At 43.6% G+C, this 23,896-nt stretch overlaps 2 protein-coding genes across 2 annotated transcripts in view; one reads left to right on the top strand and one right to left on the bottom strand.

Moving 5' to 3' along the window:
* The window catches only part of LOC112584371 (antigen WC1.1), a 54,734-nt gene extending 44,130 nt beyond the window's left edge, over nt 1-10,604 (top strand). Inside the window, exons 14-20 of the mRNA XM_045165275.1 lie at nt 4,486-4,527; nt 4,615-4,929; nt 5,180-5,212; nt 5,760-5,897; nt 6,284-6,373; nt 7,229-7,363; nt 10,318-10,604. Coding sequence (XP_045021210.1) covers nt 4,486-4,527; nt 4,615-4,929; nt 5,180-5,212; nt 5,760-5,897; nt 6,284-6,373; nt 7,229-7,363; nt 10,318-10,451 — 887 coding nt within the window. The 3' untranslated portion in view covers nt 10,452-10,604. The remainder of the gene's footprint in view (nt 1-4,485; nt 4,528-4,614; nt 4,930-5,179; nt 5,213-5,759; nt 5,898-6,283; nt 6,374-7,228; nt 7,364-10,317) is intronic.
* Nucleotides 1-23,896, bottom strand: part of LOC102402808 (antigen WC1.1) — a gene marked incomplete in the record, with an annotated part of 1,152,186 nt that overhangs the window by 572,380 nt on the left and 555,910 nt on the right.

Genomic DNA, 23,896 nt, shown 5'->3' with positions numbered 1-23,896 from the left:
AATAAATGTTTGTGAAGGTGACAAATAGTTAAACCATAGCAACTTATTCCCTCAACATTTCTCTCTCTGTTTCTCTTTCTCCTTCCCTCCTCCTTCACATACACAAACACACACACCCCATTCAGGTACACCTTGAATGGTATGCTGGATGTTGCCTGAAACCCATAGCTAAGAGAATGTGGGATCAGATATTTCAAAATCAGAGGCTCACTCCATTCCTTGCCTCTCTTTGCTCATCTCTTTGTCTTTTTCATTTGAAGGCCAGATCAGATAAGATGAAATCAGTTGCTCAGTCGTGTCTGATTCTTTGCGACCCCATGAATTGCAGCACGCCAGGCCTCCCTGTCCATCACCAACTCCTGGAGTTCACTGAGACTCACGTCCATCGAGTCAGTGATGTCATCCAGCCATCTCATCCTCTGTCATCCCCTTCTCATCCTGCCCCCAATCCCTCCCAGCATCAGAGTCTTCTCCAATGAGTCAACTCTTTGCATGAGGTGGCCAAAGTACTGGAGTTTCAGCTTCAATATCATTCCCTCCAAAGAAATCCCAGGGCTGATCTTCAGAATGGACTGGTTGGATCTCTTTGCAGTCCAAGGGACTCTCAAGAGTCTTCTCCAACACCACAGTTCAAAAGCATCAATTCTTCGGCGCTCAGCCTTCTTCACAATCCAACTCTCACATCCATACATGACCACAGGAAAAACCATAGCCTTGACTAGATGAACCTTTGTTGGCAAAGTAATGTCTTGGCTTTTGAATATGCTATCTAGGTTTGTCATAACTTTCCTTCCAAGGAGTAAGCGTCTTTTAATTTCATGGCTGCAGTCACCATCTGTAGTGATTTTGGAGCCCAGAAAAATAAAGTCTGACACTGTTTCCACTGTTTCCCCATCTATTTCCCATGAAGTAGTGGAACCAGATGCCATGATCTTTGTTTTCTGAATGTTGAGCTTTAAGCCAACTTTTTCACTCTCCACTTTCACTTCCATCAAGAGGCTTTTTAGTTCCTCTTCACTTTGTGCCATAAGGGTGGTGTCATCTGCATATCTGAGGTTATTGATATTTTTCCCGGCAATCTTGATTCCAGCTTGTGTTTCTTCCAGTCCAGCGTTTCTCATGATGTACTCTGCATATAAGTTAAATAAACAGGGTGACAATATACAGCCTTGATGAATTCCTTTTCCTATTTGGAACTAGTCTGTTGTTCCATGTCCAGTTCTAACTGTTGCTTCCTGACCTGCATAGAGGTTTCTCAAGAGGCAGATCAGGTGGTCTGGTATTCCCATCTCTCAGAGTTTCCCACAGTTTATTGTGATCCACACAGTTAAAGGCTTTGGCATAGTCAATAAAGAGGAAATAGATGTTTTTCTGGAACTCTCTTGTTTTTTCCATGATCCAGCGGATGTTGGCAATTTGATCTCTGGTTCCTCTGCCTTTTCTAAAACCAGCTTGAACATCTGGAAGTTCACATTCACATATTGCTGAAGCCTGGCTTGGAGAATTTTGAGCATTACTTTACTGGCGTGTGAGATGAGTGCAGTTGTGCGGTAGTTTGAGCATTCTTTGGCATTGCCTTTCTTTGGGATTGGAATGAAAACTGACCTTTTCCAGTCCTGTGGCCACTGCTGAGTTTTCCAAATTTGCTGGCATATTAAGTGCAGCACTTTCACAGCATCATCTTTCAGGATTTGAAATAGCTCAACTGGAATTCCATCACCTCCACTAGCTTTGTTCGTAGTGATGCTTTCTAAGGCCCACTGGACTTCACATTCCAGAATGTCTGGCTCTAGGTCAGTGATCACACCATCATGATTATCTGGATCATGAAGATCTTTTTTGTACAGTTCTTCTGTGTGTTCTTGCCATCTCTTCTTAATATCTTCTGCTTCTGTTAGGTCCATAGCATTTCTGTCCTTTATCGAGCTCATCTTTGCATGAAATGTTCCTTTGATATCTCTGATTTTCTTGAAGAGATCTCTAGTCTTTCCCATTCTGTTGTTTTCCTTTATTTCTTTGCATTGATCGCTGAAGAAGGCTTTCTTATCTCTACTTGCTATTCTTTGGAACTCTGCATTCAGATGTTTATATCTTTCCTTTTCTCCTTTGCTTTTTTCTTCTCTTCTTTTCACAGCTATTTGTAAGGCCACCCCAGACAGCCATTTTGCTTTTTTGCATTTCTTTTTCTTGGGGATGGTCTTGATCCCTGTCTCCTGTACAATGTCATTAACCTCATTCCATAGTTCATCAGGCACTCTATGTATCAGATCTAGGCCCTTAAATCTATTTCTCACTTCCACTGTATAATCATAAGGGATTTGATTTAGGTCATACCTGAATGGTCTAGTGGTTTTCCCTACTTTCTTCAATTTAAATCTGAATTTGGCAATAAGGAGTTCATGGTCTGAGCCACAGTCAGCTCCTGGTCTTGTTTTTCCTGACTGTATAGAGCTTCTCCATCTTTAGCTGCAAAGAATATAATCAATCTGATTTCGGTGTTGACCATCTGGTCATGTCCATGTATAGAGTCTTCTCTTGTGTTGTTGGAAGAGGGTGTTTGCTATGACCAGTGCATTTTCTTGGCAAAACTCTATTAGTCTTTGCCCTGCTTCATTCCGTATTCCAAGGCCAAATTTGCCTGTTACTCCAGGTGTTTCTTGACTTTCTACTTTTGCATTCCAGTCCCCTATTATGAAAAGGACATCTTTTTTGGGTGTTGGTTCTAAAAGGTCTTGTAGGTCTTCATAGCATCTTTCAACTTCAGCTTCTTCAGTGTTACTGGTTGGGGCATAGACTTGGATTACTGTGATATTGAATGGTTTGCCTTGGAAACGAACAGAGATCATTCTGTCATTTTTGAGATTGCATCCAAGTACTGTATTTCAGACTCTTTTGTTGACCATGATGGCCACTCCATTTCTTCTGAGGGATTCCTGCCTGCAGTAGTAGATATAATGGTCATCTGAGTTAAATTCACCCATTCCAGTTCATTTCAGTTCGCTGATTCCTAGAATGTTGACATTCACTCTTGCCATCTCTTGTTTGACCACTTCCAATTTGCCTTGCCAAAGAGGCATTAAACTGTGAGACCTTTTATTGATGGTATTTTTCCTATAATTAAACCCTGTGAATTGAGAGGTGGTAAAGTCTTTGACCATGAAAATGAGCAACCCGCTCATAGAGGTCCTGCCATTGTTTTCTCAGAGGTTCTCTGCATAGAGTGGGTAGTAGTTTTGATAGGAAGATCTGGAAAGAATATATAAATATTGATACTTTATGACAGGTACTATTTACCCTTCTGGTTTTTTTGAATTTATATTTCTCTCAGCTTCAATTCTTTTATATATATTTTCAGTCTTTTGTTTATTATTTCTGCATCTTCTCAATACAAATTGTTCTCAGTAGGCATTTTTTAACTATTGCAAAAATTTCTGGCTTACTCAGTGTGTACATATATGTGTCCATATATCTTCTCAGAATTCTACTAAGTCTTTCCTGTATACTTTCTTTTTAAGACATTCCTAAGCAACACTATGAGCTTTTCTGGTGGCTCAGACAGCAAAGAAACTGCCTGCAGTGTGGGAGACCTGGGTTTGATCCCTGGGTAGGGAGGATCCAGTGGAGAAGTGAATAGCAATCCACTCCAGTATGTTTGGAAAATCCTATGGACAGAGGAGCCTGGTAGGCTGCAGTCCAAAGGGTCACAAAGAGTTGGACATGACTGAGCGACTAACACACACACACACACATAACCAACACTACATTGTGGAGCAATTATCTTCCAATTCAAAATAAATTTAGAAAAGAGTTTCCTTTTACAACAGTAGTCTTCACTTGCCCACTTGTCACACTGAATAATAGGTAAGAGTAGTTTATAATCTATCTAATAATTTTCCATTAAAATTATGTACATTAGATTTTGAATATAAATTGACTCTGTGCTTCTGCACTGATTATTTTTAATATGAACTATTATCATAGACTGTTACCATTCATTTATATTTGGTTTACTATTTCACTGATTAGTATGAATTTTAAAAAAGAAATTTTATTTCACTGAATTTTGTCTATTCATTCATTTAATAAATATTTATCAAGCCCCTATCTAGGTATTTCAAAATGGTTTTCCATAGATATTTGTTGAATGAGTGCATACAATGTGCAGGCATTCTCATAATAGCAGAAACATGGCACATATAAGATATACAAGGTCCTTCTTCTAATGGAACTTTCATTCAGAGGAGTGTGTGTACATTCGTAGATGTCTGTGTTTATATTTGCTGTGGAGTGTGAAGACTGATAAACAAGTAAATATTTAAAGTAATTTCAGCTGGTGATCAGATGCAGTGAATGTTTCATCCCAGGAGATAATGAGCCTGTGTTTTCACATGTCATTTGCACTGAGCCATGGACCTTAGATAATCTTATGTGGGGTCAGGAACACCCTCAGCTATTCCTGACCCACTGTTTCCCCGTTGTGTGCAGGAAGAAGACCCAAGAGCTGCCCAACTGCTGCCCCCTGCACAGGTACATCAGCACGCCCCCTCCCCTGTGGCTCCCAGGGGCTCCTTCCTCCCACCAGGGCAGTCACAGGAGGGGCTGCTGCCTTTTCAGACAGAGAGAAGCTGAGACTCAGGGGAGGAGACACCGAGTGCTCAGGGCGGGTGGAGGTCTGGCACAGCGGAACCTGGGGCACCGTGTGCGATGACTCCTGGAGCCTGGCAGAGGCCGAGGTGGTGTGTCAGCAGCTGGACTGTGGCCAGGCCCTAGAAGCTGTGCGGTCTGCAGCATTTGGCCCTGGAAATGGGAGCATCTGGCTGGATGAGGTGCGGTGTGGGGGCCAGGAGTCCTCCCTGTGGGACTGTGTTGCGGAGCCCTGGGGGCAGAGCGACTGCAAGCACGAGGAGGATGCTGGTGTGAGGTGCTCTGGTGAGTGAGGGGCTTGGGGTCCACCCTGGGTGAGCCGGGGCAGCACAGGGGCACTGGAGTGGGCCGGGCATAGTGAGGAGTTTGTGTTCAGACATCCCGGGTGCTGGGGCTCTGATCTAGGATGAGGGAGCTGGGAGGACTGGACACTGATGTTGTGCAGACTGAGGTCTGATTTCAGGCTCAGGACAGAAAAGGTTTGCCCTGTGTTCTGACCAATTCTTCTTCCCCACACTACTGTTTTTCTCTTTAGGTGTAAGGACAACATTGCCCACAACTACAGCAGGTACTGTGATCCATCCATGGGCAGGAGAGGATACTCAAATGCTGGGGACCTGTTCTGTGGGCTCTCTGACAACTCAGAAGAGGAAAGAGTCTGAGGAGCTGTGGATGTTGGGGAGGAGCCAGGGCATTATACTGGGGAAATCCCCTGCCTTGATGTCCAGGGTCAAATGTTCTCATGCCCGGGGTCCAAGAAAGTCTGGTTTCCATGTTGTAGAATCTAAGGATCTCCCACCTGCCCTTGAGTGTTGCTCCTCATCAGAGAGGTGCAAGTCCCTGCACTGTTTGATGCTCTGTCTCCTGAAGCCCAAGGAGAAGGGATGAGCTGGGTCCTCAGAGGCTGTCTCGGCAGGGCAGCTCCCTGACAATCCCCATGTCTGCCTCAGGGCCACACTGGCCAGGGTGGAGTTGACTTGTCTCAGGAGGAGACCCAGATGAGCCCTGACACTGTCTGAGGCTGAGACACCATTGTCCGGAACTCCTGAAAATGCTGACACAGAGATTTCTCTGTGCCAAAGACTATCTCCAGCCCTTTTTCCTGTTCTCCTTAGGGACCAGAACAACCTCAAATTCTCTCCCTGGCATCTTCTCCCTGCCGGGGATCCTCTGCCTTATCCTGGGGGCCCTTCTCTTCCTGGTCCTCGTCATCCTGGTGACTCAGCTACTCAGATGGAGAGCAGAACACAGAGGTGGGCTTCAGGGGGAACTGGGGACCAGGGAGAGTGTGTGGAGGCAGGAGATGGGGCAGGTGTGAGGAGGGGAACCTGGGCCAGGTACTGTTCTGAGTTGCAGACTCCATGTGCTCCGTGCTGAGCTCTAAGGGCTGAGTAGACAGAGGTTCTTAGGACTGGGGTGTGAACTCTCATAAGTCATGGCCTCTCCTGTGAGACCAGACAGAGTTGGCACTAAGCTGTAATCAGGGTCAGATGAGGGAGAAGGTGATGACATGGTTCATGGGGTAGGAGACGATGCTGAGGTCCTGGCAGCCCCCATGTGAGCACCAGGGAGATGAAGGTGGGCTGGCTGGATTGGGGTATCTGGGGAAGCTTCTCTGACCTGCTGGAGGATCTCTCAGCCTTATCCAGCTATGAAGATGCTCTTGCTGAAGCTGTGTATGAGGAGCTCGATTACCTTCTGACCCAGAAGGAAGGTCTGGGCAGCCCAGGTGAGTGTCTCTGTCTGCCCTCCTGGGATCTCTGGTTGTCACTACCCACTGGCTATGCACATCTCAGCATCTGCAAACCCCCTGTGTGCCCCGGCTCCTCCAAAGAGGCAGGTTGACGTCTCAGAGCCCTGTGACCTCTCAGCCTCTGTCTACACTGCAGAAGCCAGGCCTGTCCCTTCTCAGCCTTAACACAGGTCCCGTGGGTGTGGGGAGGGTCATGCTGTGTGTTGTGTGATGTTTGTCTCCACATGAGGCTTTCCGTCAGATTTCTCACTGACTAAACTGCTGTATTACACCATGATGGTGAGCACAACAGTGATTACAGATCCACTCCAGGAAATAGAGGTGGACCTGCCTCGGCTGGGCTCTGGGGAGGAGAGTTTCCCTCATTGAGAGGAGATTTAAGGGGAATGGTTTTCCTTTGATGGACCAGAGGCATCCCTTGTGTCCAGATGGGGTTCGTCCTTCTCCTTCTCTGGCTGTTCTGTGATGTGTCACGTTGGGGCTGGTCTCTCTGTGTCCAGAATCACAACAGGCACACAATGATTTAAAAAAATAACATCTGTAAAGCACAATTTATCAAAATACTTTAGCAATGCTCAATGGTGGAAGAGTTGCTTTGAGATATGTACTTTTCACCAGAAAATATTGAGATAAGTAAAATTGTGTTTTGGCTTATGGACATGTCAAAATGAAATATGGTCTTAGAGAAAAAAGTCTTTTGAAACAAGGAGTGACTGGTGCCTCTATTCAGAAACTCAGAAACCCTGGGTCAGAAGGTATCTTAGGTATTCCCCAGACCAACCCACTTACTGCAGTTTCATCCACTCCCTTGTCTGCTCTTAGAACCCCCAGATCAGAGGACTGATGTCCCTGCTGAAAATTACGATGATGCTGAAGAAGTACCAGTGCCTGGAACTCCTTCTGCCTCTCAGGGGAGCGAGGAGGAAGTGTCCCCAGAGGAGAATAGGGTGAGGTCCTCTCAGACAGGTGAGTGGGGTCAGTTGATCTCCTGCAATCTTTCTATCTGAAAAGAGTGAATTTGTGCTCCTCAATGCCCAGCCTCCCTAGAGAGTCAAAATACAGGTAATCTCATATATTTGGTAGCATCATCTTGACCATATGCCATATTTAATGCTGTCAGACCCTTTGCAAGGAGTGAGGAATCACTCTGCTTTTGGCATTTATGTCTCCATAATGTGACATAAACTTATCACTCTGTATGTGATATACTTGCATGAAGATTTATAGATTATGGAATTTCCTGGTGGTCCAGAGGTTAGGATTCTGCACTTTCACTGCTAGGGCCTAGGTTCAACCCTGGTCAAGGAACTAAGATCCTGCAAGCATTGTGTCATGGCCGAAAGAGAAACGTATCAATTAATCGAGCATATGTAAAAGAAAGCTAAGTGCTGAAGAATTGATGCTTTTGAACTGTAGCATTGGAGAAGACTCTTCAGAGACCCTTGGATGGCCAGGAGATCAACCCAGTCAATTTAAAGGAAATCAGTCTTGAATATTCATTGGTAAGACTGAGCCGAAGTAGAAGCTCCAATACCTTGGCCACCTGATGCGAAGAACTGACTCCTTAGAAAAGACCCTGATGCTGTAAAGATTGAAGGCAGGAGGAGAAGGAGATGACAGAGGATGCAATGGTTGGATGGCATCACCGACTCAATGGATATGAGTTTGAGCAAGCTCCGGGTGTTGGCGATAGACAAGGAAGCCTGGTGTGCTGTGATTCATGGGGTCACAGAGAGTCAGGCATGACTGAGTGACTGAACTGGACTAAAGCAAATTCAAAAATGGAACAAGTGTTTTAATAATATCTTTGCATTGTTGCATACATGAAGGCAAACCATTCAATATCACAGTAATCCAGGTCTATGCCGAATCAGTAATGCTGAAGAAGCTGAAGTTGCCATTCTGTGAAGACCTACATGACCTTTTAGAGCTATCACCTAAAAAAGATGTCCTTTTGATTATAAAGGACTGGAATGCAAAAGTAGGAAGTCAAGAGATACCTGGAGTAACAGCCAAATTTGGCCTTGGAGTACAAAATGAGGCAAGGCAAAGGCTAATAGAGTTTTGCCAAGAGAACGCACTGGTCATAACAAACAGCCTCTTTCAACAACACAAGAGAGGACTCTACAGGTGAACATCATCAGATGGTCAGTATCAAAATCAGATTAATTATATTCTTTGCAGCCAAAGATGGAGACGCTCTATACTCTCAGCAAAAACAAGACCAGGAGCTGACTGTGGCTCAGATCATGAACTCCTTATTGCCAAATTCAGACTTAAACTGAAGAAAGTAGAGAAACCCACTAGACCATTCAGGTATGACCTAAATCAAATTCCTTATGATTATACAGTAGAAGTGACAAATGGATTCAGGGGATTACGTCTGATAAGCAGAGTGCCTGATGAGTTATGGATGGAGGTTCGTGACATTGTACAGGAGGCAGGGATCAAGACCATCCCCAAGAAAAAGAAATGCCAAAAGGCAAAATGGTTGTCTGAGGAGGCCTTACAAATAGCTGAGAAAATACAAGAAGTGAAACCAAAGGAGAAAAGGAAAGAGATATCCATTTGAATATAGAGTTCCAAAGAATAGCACGGAGAGATAAGAAAGCCTTCCTCACTGATCAATGCAAAGAAACAGAGGAAAACAATGGAATGGGAAAGACTAGAGATCTGGTCAAGAAAATTACAGATACCAAGGCAATATTTCATGCAAAGATGGTACAATAAAGGACAGAAATGTTATGGACCTAACAGAAGCAGAAGGTATTAAGAAGAGGTGGTAAGAACACACAGAAGAACTATACAAAAAAAATCTTCATGACCCAGATAATCACGATGGTGTGATCACTCACCTAGAGCTAGATATCCTGGAATGTGAAGTCAAGTGGGCCTTAGGAAGCATCACTCTGAATAAAGCTAGTGGAGGTGATGGAATACCAGTTGAGTTCTTTCAAATCCTAAAAGATGATGCTGTGAGAGTGCTGCACTCAATATGCCAGCAAATTTGGAAAACTTAGCAGTGGCCACAGGACTGGAAAAGGTCAGTTTTCATTCCAATCCCAAAGAAAGGCAATGCCAAAGAGTGTTCAAACCACCACACAATTGCACTCATCTCACACACTAGCAAAGTAATGCTCAAAATTCTCCAAGCCAGGCTTCAGCAGGACATGAACTGTGAGATTCTAGATGTTCAAGCTTGTTTTAGAAAAGGCAGAGGAACCAGAGATCAAATTGCCAAAATTCGCTGGATCATCAAAAAAGCAAGAAAGTTCCAGAGAAATATCTATTTCTGCTTTATTAACTATGCCAAAGCCTTTGACTGTGTGTATCACAATAAACTGATATTTCAGTAGCTCAAGAAGACACTCATTCTCTAGAAAAGAGTATTCTCCATCTGAGGGCCTGTGTAGTTTCTGGGGAGGAGATATCTGTGGGTACACCTGTGATACTATTTGTGGACATTTGGGAACAGGAGTCAAGTCAACTAAGAGCAGACAGGGGTTGTGAGTGAGGAATTCTGATTTTTCCTGTTTCCAGTCTCACTCTTATTATGAATTTGCATCTATCACCTGTGAAAGGAGAATATTTAAATTCCTTTTCATAATTCTTACTGTTACTGGGCATCTCCTTGGTATTGTGTTGCCTGGAAGCAGGTCTCCCAGAGCTCCTGAGCACAGGTCTCCTGTGATGCAGGATTTCCCCATGCACTGAGGCCCAGGAGACCACATGAACTGGATCTGAGAGGAGAGCTGGGATCCATCCTCACTGGAACTCATGTGAAATAGCCTGAGCCTCCCTCCCCACACCTGGGTCCCAGGGATGCTTTGTCATAAGCACTTGCTTGACTCCCTTCCACCAGAGGGTTCTGTTCCATCCTCGTGTCTCAGTTCTAATCAAACTTCTCTTTTCTACTTCAGGCTCTTATCTGAACTTCTCCAGAGAGGCAGTTGATCCTGGGCAAGGAGAAGAGAGCCTCTGGCTGCTCCAGGGGAAGAAAGAGGTGCTGGGTACGATGATGTTGAACTCAGTGCCCTGGGAACATCCCCAGTGACTTTCTCGTGATGCTGTATTAAATATGAGATGAAGCCTCAGATAGTCTAATTGCCTGTATTTCAATAGAGTAGTGCTGACCTGTAATTGTGTCATATGAAAATTGCTCAAAATGAAATATTCTGAATAAATTAACTTTTTGCTGTGCTGTTAACTTAGCAAGCTCCATGTCAAATGCTTTTAGAGGATTGGTCCTCAAATGCCATCTTTCTCAAAGGAAGTGCAAGATGAGTGAGCTGACCTGCTTTCTCACCTGTCTTAGAGGCTAATGAGGGCATGCTCAAAAATGTTTCAGGTCACTCTTATTTAGAAAAGGATGTAAACTTGGTCTACATTCACACACTCCTTTCTAACAAGATGAGCTCATGGGGGAAAAAAAAATAAACAGTTCTAAACACCTCTGAGATGTCACATCACCAGTTTGTAACTTGTTCTTGGACACCAGACTGTGTGTGAGTTTCAAAGTGGAAGGTTGGCTGGTGGAAGAGAATGAATACAGCTTTCCTTATCCTGCCTCAATATTCACAGGCCAATTAAAAATCTAACTAAACATAACTACCTCTTCCTTTTTCATCTTTCATTTATTCCTTTAGTGGTACAGACACCTCTTTGCTCGTATCCCATGTCTGTTTGATTAGCCAATCCTTATAAATCCATTCTTTCTTCTCCATCTCTTCTTACTATTTCTTTAGGATGCTGCTATTTCTTGTCTCTCCAAGGATCTCTCCTTCTAAGTGAATTATATCAGTTCATATATGTCTTCAAGTTGATGGAAGGCAAATTGGTGCTCATCCACACCCTGTATTCAGATGGGACAAGAAGGCAAGAAAGTGGAGACCTAGGCAGAGGGGATTCAGAAGAATGGATGTAGATATAAAGATCAGGAACATTTGGCTATTTATGTTTCAGAGATATGAATGGAGGCATCTGACATGACTGATCTCTTAGAGGAAGAATTTCAGACCAAGGGGATTCTTTGAAAACATCTATTTTTCAGATGTTTCAAGATTGCTTAAACAGTGTCAGACTTTATTTTTCTGGGCTCCAAAATCACTGCAGATGGTGATTGCAGCCATGAAATTAAAAGACGTTTACTCCTTGGAAGGAAGCTTATGACCAACCTAGATAGCATATTAAAAGCATAGACATTACTTTGCCAATAAAGGTCCATCTAGTCAAGGCTATGGTTTTTCTAGTGGTCGTGTATGGATGTGACAGTTGGACTCTGAAGAAAGCTGAGGGCTGAAGAATTGATGCTTTTGAACTGTGGAGTTGGAGAAGACTCTTGAGAGTCCCTTGGACTGAAGGAGATCCAACCAGTCCATCCTAAAGGAGATCAGTCCTGGGTGTTCATTGGAGGGACTGATGCTGAAGCTGAAACTCCAATATTTTGGCCACCTCATGCGAAGAGTTGACTCACTGGAAAAGTCCCTGATGCTGGGAATGATTGGGGGCAGGGGGAGAAGGGGACAAAAGAGGGTGAGATGGTTGATGACATCACTGACTCGATGGACATGAGTTTGGTGAACTTCAGGAACTGGTGATGGACAGGGCGGCCTGGCGTGCTGTGATTCATGGGGTCACAAAGAGTGGGACACAACTGAGTGACTGAACTGAACTGAACTGAAAATGTAATTGTGATCCTGCTGTGACTCCTCAGTGTAGAGAGAGCTGTCATGAAGAAGTGTCAAAGTAAACATTATGTTTACACAGCACTACCCCAGCAACCCTCCCTACCCCCCAATCCCACCCCCACCCCCAGCCAATTCCATTGTGGACATGTGGAGAAGCTGCTGCACTAATATAAAACCTGAAAGTGTTGGCCTGGTTGTGAGCTGGACCGACCCAGTTATTTGGTTGACGACTCTGGATGGTTTCTAGGGCTCCAACCTACACTCACGCTTGCAGTCTTCATAGTTCTAGACTGTGCTTGGGAATGGGAAGATGCCCAGGGCTTCTTCCAGGGCAGCTCACATGGCTATTCACTTGGGAAGTGATGAAATAGATGACATATGATGAAATAAGGCACACACACGAAGAAGCTCAGTGAACTCCAAGAAAACACAGATAAACAATGAAATTCAGGAAGACAATATAAGAAGAAAATAAGATTAAAAAAAATTTCTCATCATCATTATTATTGTTTTCAATTTTTGTTGCATGAGTCTTTGTTGCTGCACATGGGCTTTCTTCAAATGAAACAAGCAGGCACTACTCTTCTTAGTGGGCAGCAGGTTTCTCTATGCCCGGGCTTCTCTTATTGTGAACATGTTCTAGGCACCCAGGCTTCAGGGGTTGCAGCATTGCCTCCTATTTGTGATTTGTGGGTCCTAGAGCTCAGGCTCAGTAATTATTGAGCTAGGGCTCAGCAATTGTTGAGCTAGGGTGTTACTTCACAGAATAAACTCAGATTTTTTTAAACAGAGATAGAAATCATAAAAAAGAAGTAAACAGGGAGTTTGCTGATGGTTTAGTGGTTAGGATTTGATGCATTTGCTGCTGTTGTCTGGATTCAGTCCCAGTAGGGGAACTGAGACCCCTCAAGCTTTGCAGTGAGGCAAAGAGAATAACAGAAGGAACAAAACAGAAAAATGAACCAAACAGAGATTCAGTTGCTTAAGATTTAGTTCAGTTCAGTGGTTCAGTCGTGTCCGACTCTTTGTGACCCCATGGACCACAGCACTCCAGGCTTCCCTGTCCATCACCAACTCCTAGATCTTGCCCAAACTCATGTCCATTGCGTCAGTGATGCCATCATCCAACTGTTTCATCCCCTGTCATTCCCTTCTCCTCCTGCCCTCAATCTTTCATAGCATTAGGGTCTTTCCTATGAGTCAGTTCTTCACATCAGGTTGTCAAAATATTGGAGTTTCAGCTTCAGCATAAGTCCTTCCAATGAATATTCAGGACTGATTTCCTTTAGGATGGACTGGTTAGATCAGTTGCTTAAGACTACAATGAATGGAATGCAACAAAATGAAAAATGCTACCTAGAGCATCAACAACAGCAGAAGACTCTGTAACTTAGAAGGCAGGGCCATTGAGATTACCCAGCCAGGGAACAAAGAAAAAGAGGAATGAAAAAGTGTGAAAGAACCTGTGTGAACTATGGGGTAACATTCACAGAAACAACCTGCACATTATTGGAGTCCCAGAGGGAGAAGAGAGGGAGAAAGGGACACAGATTGTACTTAAAGAAATAATACCAGATAAGTCACAAATCTGATGAGATTTAGACATCCAAGTTCATGTAGCTAATAGGTCACTCCTCAGAGTTCATTCAAAATGATCATCCCCAAGACACATTGCTTGTAATCAAGAAAAAGAGGGAATTTTATAAGCATCAAGAGAAATGTAAGTGCTCACAAAAAAGAAATTCCCTTAAAAATATCAGTGGACGTTTTAGTAGAAACCTGACTGTCCAGGAGAGAAAGGATGATATGTTGAAACTTTAGAAAGAAAAAAAAGCCTACCAACCAAGAATATTTTTCTCAAGAAGGCTGTTTTTCATAAATGAAGATGATATAAAGACTTTCCCAAACAAACAACAGTTGAGGACATTCACCAATATTAGGCTTGTCTTACAAGATTGCTGAGGGGAGTTCCTCAAACTAAATGAAGGATGCTAATTTTTATATGAAAGAAGTGAAAATATGCAACAGACTTGTAAATGTAAATACTGAATCCAATTCAGCATACTTTGACACTGTAATATGGTAGTGTGCTAGTCAGGTAGCTTTAGTCTAAAGAAAGTATTAAAATAGCTATAGAGAAAAATATTTTGTTAGTGGATATACAATATAGAGAGAGGTAAATTGTGACATCTAAAACAAAATGCGTAGAAGGGGATAAAAAGGTAGAGCTTTTGCATGTCATTGGAATTAATTTGTTATCAGTATAGTATTTACTGTTGTCCCTCTAAGATGTTTTATGTGAGCCATGTGGCAACAAAAATGTAAAAACCTACAGTAGATTCACAAAAAGTAACAAGAAGGGACTCAAAGAGCAACATTATCCAAAATTATCAATTCACAGTTCTAACTGTTGTGTAGAACACTTGAGTTGTCCTGGTCTCCACATCATCTTTCAAGATCAGCCAAAGAGGACTCTCCTTCTAAAAGTGAAACACTAATTAAGCTGTCTGTTATTTTAAGCCAAAGAAGTCTTTGGGCACCTCATCTGCTTCCTTATGTCATATCGATGGTGCAGCTGTACTTTTTTAATCACAAGTTTTCTTCATGTGATATTGCTGTGTGGTTTTAATGAAAAAACTGCCAATGATAAATCATATGAATATCCTGTCTCCTCAGTTGTGTTGGATTAAGACTTATTAAGAAGCCACATGTAGGTACTTTGTGGTTTGTCTTGTGTATCCTTAGAGATAGAGATTTGCAGTGTTCGTTGTGGCATATTTGTTGGTGATAGCTGCTTGTTTTTGAAAATCAAATTTTGCCTTGCTAATTGCCAGAAACATTTGCCTTTAACACAAAAATATTAGCTAAATGATGTTCTCAGAAATATTTCTTTATATTTAAGAAAATTTATCTTCAATACTTAGTACAGTGCCATTCAGCCATTCAATAAACATTAGCTGAGCATCTGTGAAGTTATAGAGAGGGGAAATATAGAGCTTATACACAGGCACAGGCCTCACTCCAATCCTGGGCCCTGGCAAGGCCTCAGACAATGCCTGCAGACTGCAGGTGCCTTGGTTAGCATGCCCAGATTGGGAAGCATTCGATGACAAGGAAAAGAGATCTGTTCACAGAGTCTTTGATGTTAAAGGAGGAACACATTTTGCTGAATTTGCAGTGTTCTTAGGCTGGTCTGCGGGCAGGACTCAGCTGCACCAAAGCTCCATGTGCAATAGAGCCTCAGTTCATAGACTTTGAGTCTGAGCAATCACTCAGGCTTTGAACTCTGAGTGCCACCCCAGAGGCACTAACCTTAGGTTGCAGTGGTTTAAGAATCACCACCCACAAGAACTCAATAGTTCTGCAGTTGGTAATTACATCAGCTCTGAGCAGAGGTGGGTTAATCATGAAGTTAATGAAGTGTGTTTTTCAGAGCCTCTCCTTGCACCAACCCCTTCCAAGTCCAAAAGGGGCCCTAGGGCTGTGGTTGCAACAGAGAGGACTCTATGATCCTTGCCCCCTCACCGTGTCTTCTGCCTGCCTTTTGCCTGTGGAAGACTTTAGTCAAAGAAAATGTTTAATTGGAGAAGCGAGAAATGTGGAATCAAAGGAAACAGTCAGAGGAGACTAAATAATAACAATGTAGTCATTAAGCACAGTCAAGGACCTTTAGTTCTTTCTCAAGGGTTATAGATGATATTCTGAGCTGTGTCCTGTGAGCTGCCTTATAGACACAAAACACCAGGCGGAGCAGTGGACTACACGATGACCACACTGTACCCAGGACTTGAGCGTCCACAATTCTGAGAACTGACCACAAAGACATGGGAACAAGTACACACAGGCACTAAAGACCAACTGTACCTAAAACAACCAGTGGTTGTTTTGGATGGCATCACTGACTCAATGGACATGAGTTTGAGCAAGTTCCAGGAGTTGGTGATGGACAGAGAAGCCTGGTGTGCTGTAGTCCACTGGGTAGCAAAGAGTTGGACACGACTGAATGACTGAACTGAATTGAAAGTAACCAAGATGACAGCAGTCAGACCACTCATGACCAATTTGAATGTAACCCCCCTCCCACTTTTTCTGCATGTACTATTTCTGCATGTAACCCCCCTCCCACTTTGTCTATAAAACTCACCACCTGCTTGTCATGGGGGTGAACGTTGGCCTTTGAACAGATGGCTGCCGCTGCTCCTGCCAGTTGCTGGCATATGAAATAAAGCAAACTTTCTTTTCCACCAACCTGCCCTGTATACTGGCTTTTAAGCAGTGAGCAGCCAGACCCCACACACATACCTTTCAGTAACATGGTCACAAGGAGATAGGCTTTGAATGTGCCATTTTCTTCAGTTGAGGGGGAAAAATTCAGCAAAATTATTTCTTACCCAAAGGTGAAGAAATTAATTAAATACATAGAGCACTACATCCAGGAATCAGATTTGTTCAGGAAATCAAGAAGAAACTAAAGAGGTTTAGAAAGTACATGCTGCCTTTTCATTAGTACAGGATTGGTGGAAAGTAAAAATATGATGAACTGACTAACTCAGAGCAGAGGAGAGCTGTTTAAGGATGAAGGTCGAGATGCTAAGAGACAAATTTGGGAAACTGAGCCTGACTGTCAGCACAGAGTGATGTAAAGGGAACAGGAGATGCACCAGGGGTGGGTGCTCTTAAACAGGACTTAGATCTAGTTGTTGGTCAATCAGAAATGGTGACTGAGAACCAACCAGGCCCAACAGAGGATGCAAGCTGACCACCGGAGGGAGTAGCTTGGGATGAAGACCCAGAAGGAAGAGGAGATCCAGGTAAGTACCTGATTCACGTGACAGATTCTTTTTTTCAAGTCTTCCTTCCCCTTTGGATCTGTCAGAATAGACTCTGTTCTGCTACTGGAACAACTGACCCCCAAATCTCAGAGGCACCACATACATGCATACACACATTCATTACCAGCCTACACATGTACCGTGGTCAGTGAAGCACAATCAGCTCGCATGTGCACCATTTGGAGCACACAACTTCTGGGGCAGAAAAGAGAGAGACTAGAGAGTCACATGGGGTTTCATGTCTCCACTTGGAAGAGACACATGTGACACCACCCACGCTTCATTGGCCAGAATGAGTCACTGGGAGCTAGAAAAACAGCTATTTGATGAGTATTATTGTCGATGCCACATCCTTGATAGCAATGCTGTCAGTTTTTTTCTTCCCTTGGTAAGGTTTCTGAGCTACAGCTTTGTGCAGAAATTAAATGTGATTGGACCCTCCCCAGAGTGAGATTTGAAGAAGGCATTTTCTATCTAGTTCCTTTGTCTGGTGTGTCTCTGACTCCTTACTCCACTTCAGTCTGTGCCGAGTGGGATTAGTCAGATTTGTGTCTCCCCTGTCCCTTTCCCGCTCAGTATCATTAACTCAGGGTGATTTTCAGCATTTGTTCATGCATTCATTTCTTTATTTATCCACTATTTGTTAAGCTTTTTCTATGTGTCTTTACTTGACTTTAAAGAGATATTGAAGAATAAGACACAATACTTGCTCTCAAGAAGCCCCCACTTTAAAGATACTGGGCAAGATTTTATAGATTAAATAGACACAGTAGTAATTTTGAGCTGGAGAAATTAAAAAGAGTTCACAGAGGCGACAACTCTGTGCATTTAAAAACGAGAAGATTTATGAGTTTTCTTTCTGTAGTGGGCTTAAAAATGTGTCCTCTAGAATTCAAATATACATAAATGTAATATACTCTATTTTTATCACTGATTTCATCTTGTGCACTAGCAAGGGATGTTTGTGTGGATTGAAAATTCCATAACATTAACACAGACTCTCCTATTTAAAATTTGTCTCTCAACTTAGCTCGGGTTCATTGTATAATTGTTTTGTCATTTCTAGTTCAAGCTCCCTGCTCAGACTGATTTTTCTATATTTAAGGAGGCACCTTCTTGTCTCTCCTCCCACAGATGGTGTCTGGGGTGGGAGGGCTTCTTTGTTTCCAACAGCAGTAGGGAAGGACCCTTTGTGTGCATGCTCTCCACTTAGAATCTGCTTGTTTTTGATTTCTTAGCTTTGATCTGCTCTTGTCTCTGGGTATCTGATGTTGCACTATGGAGGAATGAATGAAGCCAGTTCAGTGCCACGCTCTTTGTTTGATGGGTACAGACTGTAAAGGGCTGAACAGAGGTGATGGGCTGGACATCACCAGCTCATAACCTCGCTTTTCTTCATGCCCTGGTGATGAAGTGGTCTTTGGTAAATGAGTCTTTATGAACCTTGGTCCCATCCATGCAAAGAACACAGATGGTGAGGCAGGTCTCCAACGCTTTGGTATAACAACTCAGTTAATAATATTCCCTTAGAGTTGTATGCCTCTTTATATTTTGTATTTTAGTCACTCTGATTGGTCCTGAGGAAATTTTCCTCAAGAAAGAATGTTTAATTATTAACTTTCCTAGCAAAGAGATCATTGAACCTCTGAAACCGCCATATTCTCATGGTGATTTGGGAATAATAATGCTACACATTGTATTTCTTTACAATCCATAAGGACAAATAGTTAGCCTAAGTAAAAGAACAAGATTTTTTCTGCTCTTTGCTTCTGCACTTCTAATTCAACAAGGAAGCTGTTCACATTTTTTATAACAAAATTGCTTCCTGTTACAGTTGTGTGTGGTTTGAATTGAAAAAGTGCCAAATGATAAATACGTAAACATCCTGACCACTTGGCCATATCTGATTAAGACCAGAACAGGAGGCTTCATGGTCTTCACCTGTCAGTGCACCGTGGTTTGTCTTCTTTAATCTTCAGATATTCAAAGAAATTTGCAGCATTTACACATGTTTAGAACTGGCTGTCTCAGCACTGCTCTTGTACTGGAGCTAGGTTGTTTCTGCTGCTGCTGCTGCTAAGTCGCTTCAGTCGTATCCAACTCTGTGCGACCCCATAGATGGAAGCCCACCAGATTCCCCCGTCCCTGGGATTCTCCAGGCAAGAACACTGGAGTGGGTTGCCATTTCCTTCTCCAATGCATGAAAGTGAAAAGGACGACCCACAGGCATGGTATGGGGAGGGAGGAGGGAGGAGTGTTCAGGATAGGGAACACATGTATACCTGTGGCAGATTCATTTTGATATATGGCAAAACCAATACAATATTGTAAAGTTAAAAAAAAAAACAGATACAGACTCACAGACATAGAAAACACTCTTATGGTTACCAATGTGGGAAAGAGGAGCAGGGAGGGATAAATTAGGAGTTGGGAATTAGCAGATACACACTAACATCTATACAACAAAGTCCTACTGTACAACACAGGGAACTATATTCAATATCTTATAGTAAATCATAATGAAAAAGAATATTAAAAAGGATATATGTATATATATATGTATAACTGAATCACTTTGCTCGGTACTAGAAGCTAACACATTGTAAATCAACTATACTTCAATTAAAAAGCAATATCAGTTCAGTTAAAAAAAAAAAAGTGAAAGGGAAGTCGCTCAGTCGTGTCCAACTCTTTGCACCCCCATGGACTGCAGCTTACCAGACTCCTCCGTCCATGGAATTTTCCAGGCAAGAGTACTGGAGTGGGGTGCCATTGCCTTCTCCAAGGTTGTTTCTAGTTATTGTAATTTACTGCATTCATTGCAGAAATGTGTTGAAGTGAACCATATATAGCTCATACCATTTAACAGTATTGAAATGTCATTAAAACAAATGATGCAGCTTGCATTGTGCTGGTACATCCTCACAAGTTAAATTATTTCTCAAAAGATTTCTTTTTGATTGAAATGATTTGTGTAAAATATCAGGCTGACATTAATTCATTCAGGTACACAAAAGACATCATTTAGGATTTTTAATTAGCCAGGCATTGGGGATATGAAAGGGAATTAGATGCAAAATGTTTTGCCAAGTACATTCGAGTTTATAAAGTAAAATGATTAAGTAAACCACTTAATTCACAAAAGCTCTCCAATGGTAAGTTTGAGGTTCTTGACCATTTGCATGGGACAAAGAGAGAAGGGGTGATGTGTAGAAGACTCACAACTCTGATTGTCACCAATCACCATCACAGCCCTATAGTTCCTGAGAGAATTCCAAGAGCCACAGCCAAGGCTCAGGTAACAGAATTGAATTCCTGTTCTAGAGTCCTGGGATTCCTGCGATGAGATGGTGGGAGATGCCCTAACTCTGCTTCTTTACTACTACTGTGTGTGTGTGTGTGTGTGTGTGTGTGTGTGTGTGTGTTAGTCACTCAGTAATGACTAACTCTTTGCGACTCCATGGACGGTAGCCCTTCCAGGCTCCTCTGCCCATGGGATTCCTCAGCCAAGAATATTGAAGTGGGTTCCCATTTCCTTCTCCAGAGGATCTTCCTGACCCAGGGATCGAACTAAGATCTGCATTGCAGGCAGATTGTTTACCATCTGAGTCATCAGGAAGGCAAGATACAGTAGTACATAATACTGCTACTATGTACTACTGTTATTGTCTGGAAAATTCCATGGACAGGGGAAGCTGGTGGGTACAGTCCATGGGGTCGCAGAGTCGGCCATGACTGAGCACATCAGCATCAGCGCATGTACTGCTGTGAACTAGTGTTGTAATATTCACGTGCTCATGCCACACTCGCCTAATCCTCAGCAAAACTCAGTAATCTAGGCACGATCACAACACTCCTTTTACTAATCAGAGAGTGTAAGAACCCTGTTCAAGGTCCACCACATGGCATGCAGCTAAACTGTGAGTCAAGACCAGGCAGTCTGGCTCCCGAGTCGGTTTCTCCTGACCCCTGCCTTTCCACTCTCTCAAGTTCAATGTGGAACAGCTGGGTTAGTGTCCTCTCTAAAACTTCCTTCTAAAAATCTTGAATGAGATTGGACACTGAGATTTTCTTATGTGTCAGAGAAGAAGTAACTTCTTCCAAGGGTGAGTTGGTCCATGTTGACCCTGCACCCCCAGCTCTGGGTATAGGGTGCTGCCTGGGGACAGCCTGCCAGCCCTGAGTTAGCCCCTCCCTTTCCAGCCCACTCATTCCCTACAACAGAGTCTGGAACCCTCCAACTGTCTTACCTGTGAGATCTCAAATCCCAAGGTGAGTGAGACCGTGTGTACCCTTGTTCACTAAATGCATCTGTGTGTCATCCCGTGGGAGGGATACTGGACCCCAGAAAGCACGTCCTGTGTTCTAGGTGTCTGTCTGGTGGCTTCTGGTGATGGTGTGGAGTCTATAACTGGGTAAGGAATGATTTTGGGCCCAGAGGGAGCAGAGCATCAATTCTAAGTAACTGAGCAGATCTTGGTCCTTCTCCAGCCCCTGACTTTAAATTTTGGTTTTGATATTTATAATCAGTTTTTATCATTAATGTGTTAAAGGTCCAGATATAGGAGATGGGGCTCAGGTACAGTCACTGGGCTTGAGAGTGAGAGGACCAGATGACAAGGAAGTGAATCTTGTATAAATAATGGGTAAATATTAACATACTTGGAGGGAGGAAAGCTTGTGTTTAATTATCTTTTCTCCTGAGTCTCAAGAAGAAAGGATGGGTATTACAGGACAGAGAAGCTGTGTCTGTGGACCAGGATGAGGGTCCTTCTGGTGTGGGATGTGGCAGGGCTGTTAAATGGCCAGCAGCTGCCCTGGGTGTTGGCCAGGCTGAGACATTAAGGTGGGCATGTGTGTGTGGCTCATGAAGCTGTCTCTGAGCTCTGGTGGGGACCCTGGGGCCTGTGTGTCACAGATGCTTCCTTCCACGTCTGTGCTGAAAAGAAAGAGTCAGGATGAGGGGGCCTCAGTCTGGGGTTGTTTGGACCGCAGGGCTGCATCATGGGAATCTTGAGCCTGAGGGGGCATGAGGAATGGGGGCAGCACATTAGTGACCTTGAATTTTGATGGGGGAGCTCTCTCTTGCATCTCTTATGGTCCTTCTCTGTTCTATACTCATCCCAGGATTACTTTCTGGGAAGCATCTGAGAGCTTCTCTGATCGGTGGAAACAAAACAAGGCATCAGTGGCTATACTGGACATCAGTCCCTTCTGCTTGTATCTGTCCCATCAACCCACCTGGGATTCCATTCTTGCCGCCACCTTTCTTCTTAAATGCAAAACTGAGAAGGTGGGGTCAACTGATGGTTCCAGGAAGCATGAACCCCTTCTATTCTCTGCTTCACTCGACCCTTCTTTCCCCATCACATGCAGCTATCATGTAGAAGAAGACTTTCTATTTCCCCTTCTGTCTGGAGCTGTTGCCTTAAGTTACATTTTGCATCGTCTTTAGTTATGGTTTATAATACAAATGTATTCTGAATCTTATCAAACCATACTCTCAGCTTATGAGGAGGATAAATGTGAAGTTTAGAAAACTTTAGTCTTTCTAAACTATAATTTTCTTGTTGTTTAGTTCCTTAGTTGTGTCTGACTCTTTTCAAAGTGATGGACATGAAAGGACCACCAGGCCCTTCTGTCCACAGAATTCTCCAGGCAAGAACACTGGAGTGGGTTGCCATTTCCTTATCCAGGGGATCTTCCTGAGCCAGGGATCAAACCCACATCTCCTGCTTTGGGGGCGGATTCTTTACTGCTGAGCCATCAGGGAAGCTCCACGCTTTCTTCTAGAGATCCCTGCTACAATTTTGGAAGACTAGAGTTCAATGATGATTCCTCCTCTCTTTGTTTCCTTTAATAGCAATCTCTTTCTCTCCATAAACATTTTTTGGTGAATAGCTGAAAGAGATACTTCACATAAAATGAAATGCAATAAAGGGACAGAGATTTAACATGTCTGAGCGTCCCTATAGGGAACCTGCCTGCCAATGCAGGAGACACAGGTGACATGGTTTTGATCCTTGAGTCAGAAAGATCCCTTTAGAAGGAAATAGCCACCAACTCCAGTACTCTTGCCTGGGAAATCTGTTGGACAGAGGGGGTTGGCAAGCTACAGTGCAGGGGTTGCAAAGAGTCAGACACGACTGAGCACGCAGGCACGTGCTCCAGGACCCAATCTCCAGATCATTCTGAGAAGGGGGAAAAGACCTGAAATCTCATCCCCCCAACTTGATGGGTCTCACTTCATGCCTCCACAGTCACCTGTGAATTCATGTACTCCTGGCCCTCATTTTCTGCTGACCTGATAAATATTATTGTATTTCAAGACTTCTTGTAGGTCTCTGCTTCCACCCTGAGCTCAGTGCTGGGGAAAATCATTACTTGATTGTACAAAAGATATTCTCCGCAGGTCAACAGATCCCACACCCAGACCCTGTGAGATCTCACAGTCTGCAGACGTCGACCAGGTGATTAGGAAGAGAAAGGCACTCATGGTTTTTGATGCACCTTTTCTATCCCAGTCCCGGTCATGGGACCCCGCTCTCAGGACCACGGAAGCAGGAGGTCAAAGGACCATGCTGCTCATTTAAGGAGATGTGGAAGATTCAAAAGCTCACTGGTGTTCAGAAAGGGGCAGATGCAGCCTCCGATAGTGGCTGAAATGGTGAAAGCTGTTTCTATTGGCTCTCAGGAGGGAGGTAAGGGGTGGTCTATATAGACCCAGTCAGCACCCTGACGCTCCTCACAGGCTGATCCTGAAGCTGGGACTGTGACCTTGAGGACGTGGGGTCAGGATGGCTCTGGGCACACACCTCTCCCTGCGGGACTCTGTGTCCTCCTCCTCGGTACCATGGTGGGTGGTCAAGGTAAGGGCTGCCCCCTGTCCTGGGTCCACAGCAGGGAGTGGACATTGTGGTGAAAGGAAAGGTGTCTGGATCTGTGGAGCCATGGTCTCAGTAATTTTGACCAAAAAGGAG

Source organism: Bubalus bubalis, chromosome 4, assembly GCF_019923935.1.
Source record: "Bubalus bubalis isolate 160015118507 breed Murrah chromosome 4, NDDB_SH_1, whole genome shotgun sequence".
Classification (NCBI taxonomy): Eukaryota; Metazoa; Chordata; class Mammalia; order Artiodactyla; family Bovidae; genus Bubalus; species Bubalus bubalis.
The sequence above is the reverse complement of the archived record's forward strand: the minus strand, read 5'-3'. Positions and strand labels throughout refer to the sequence as shown.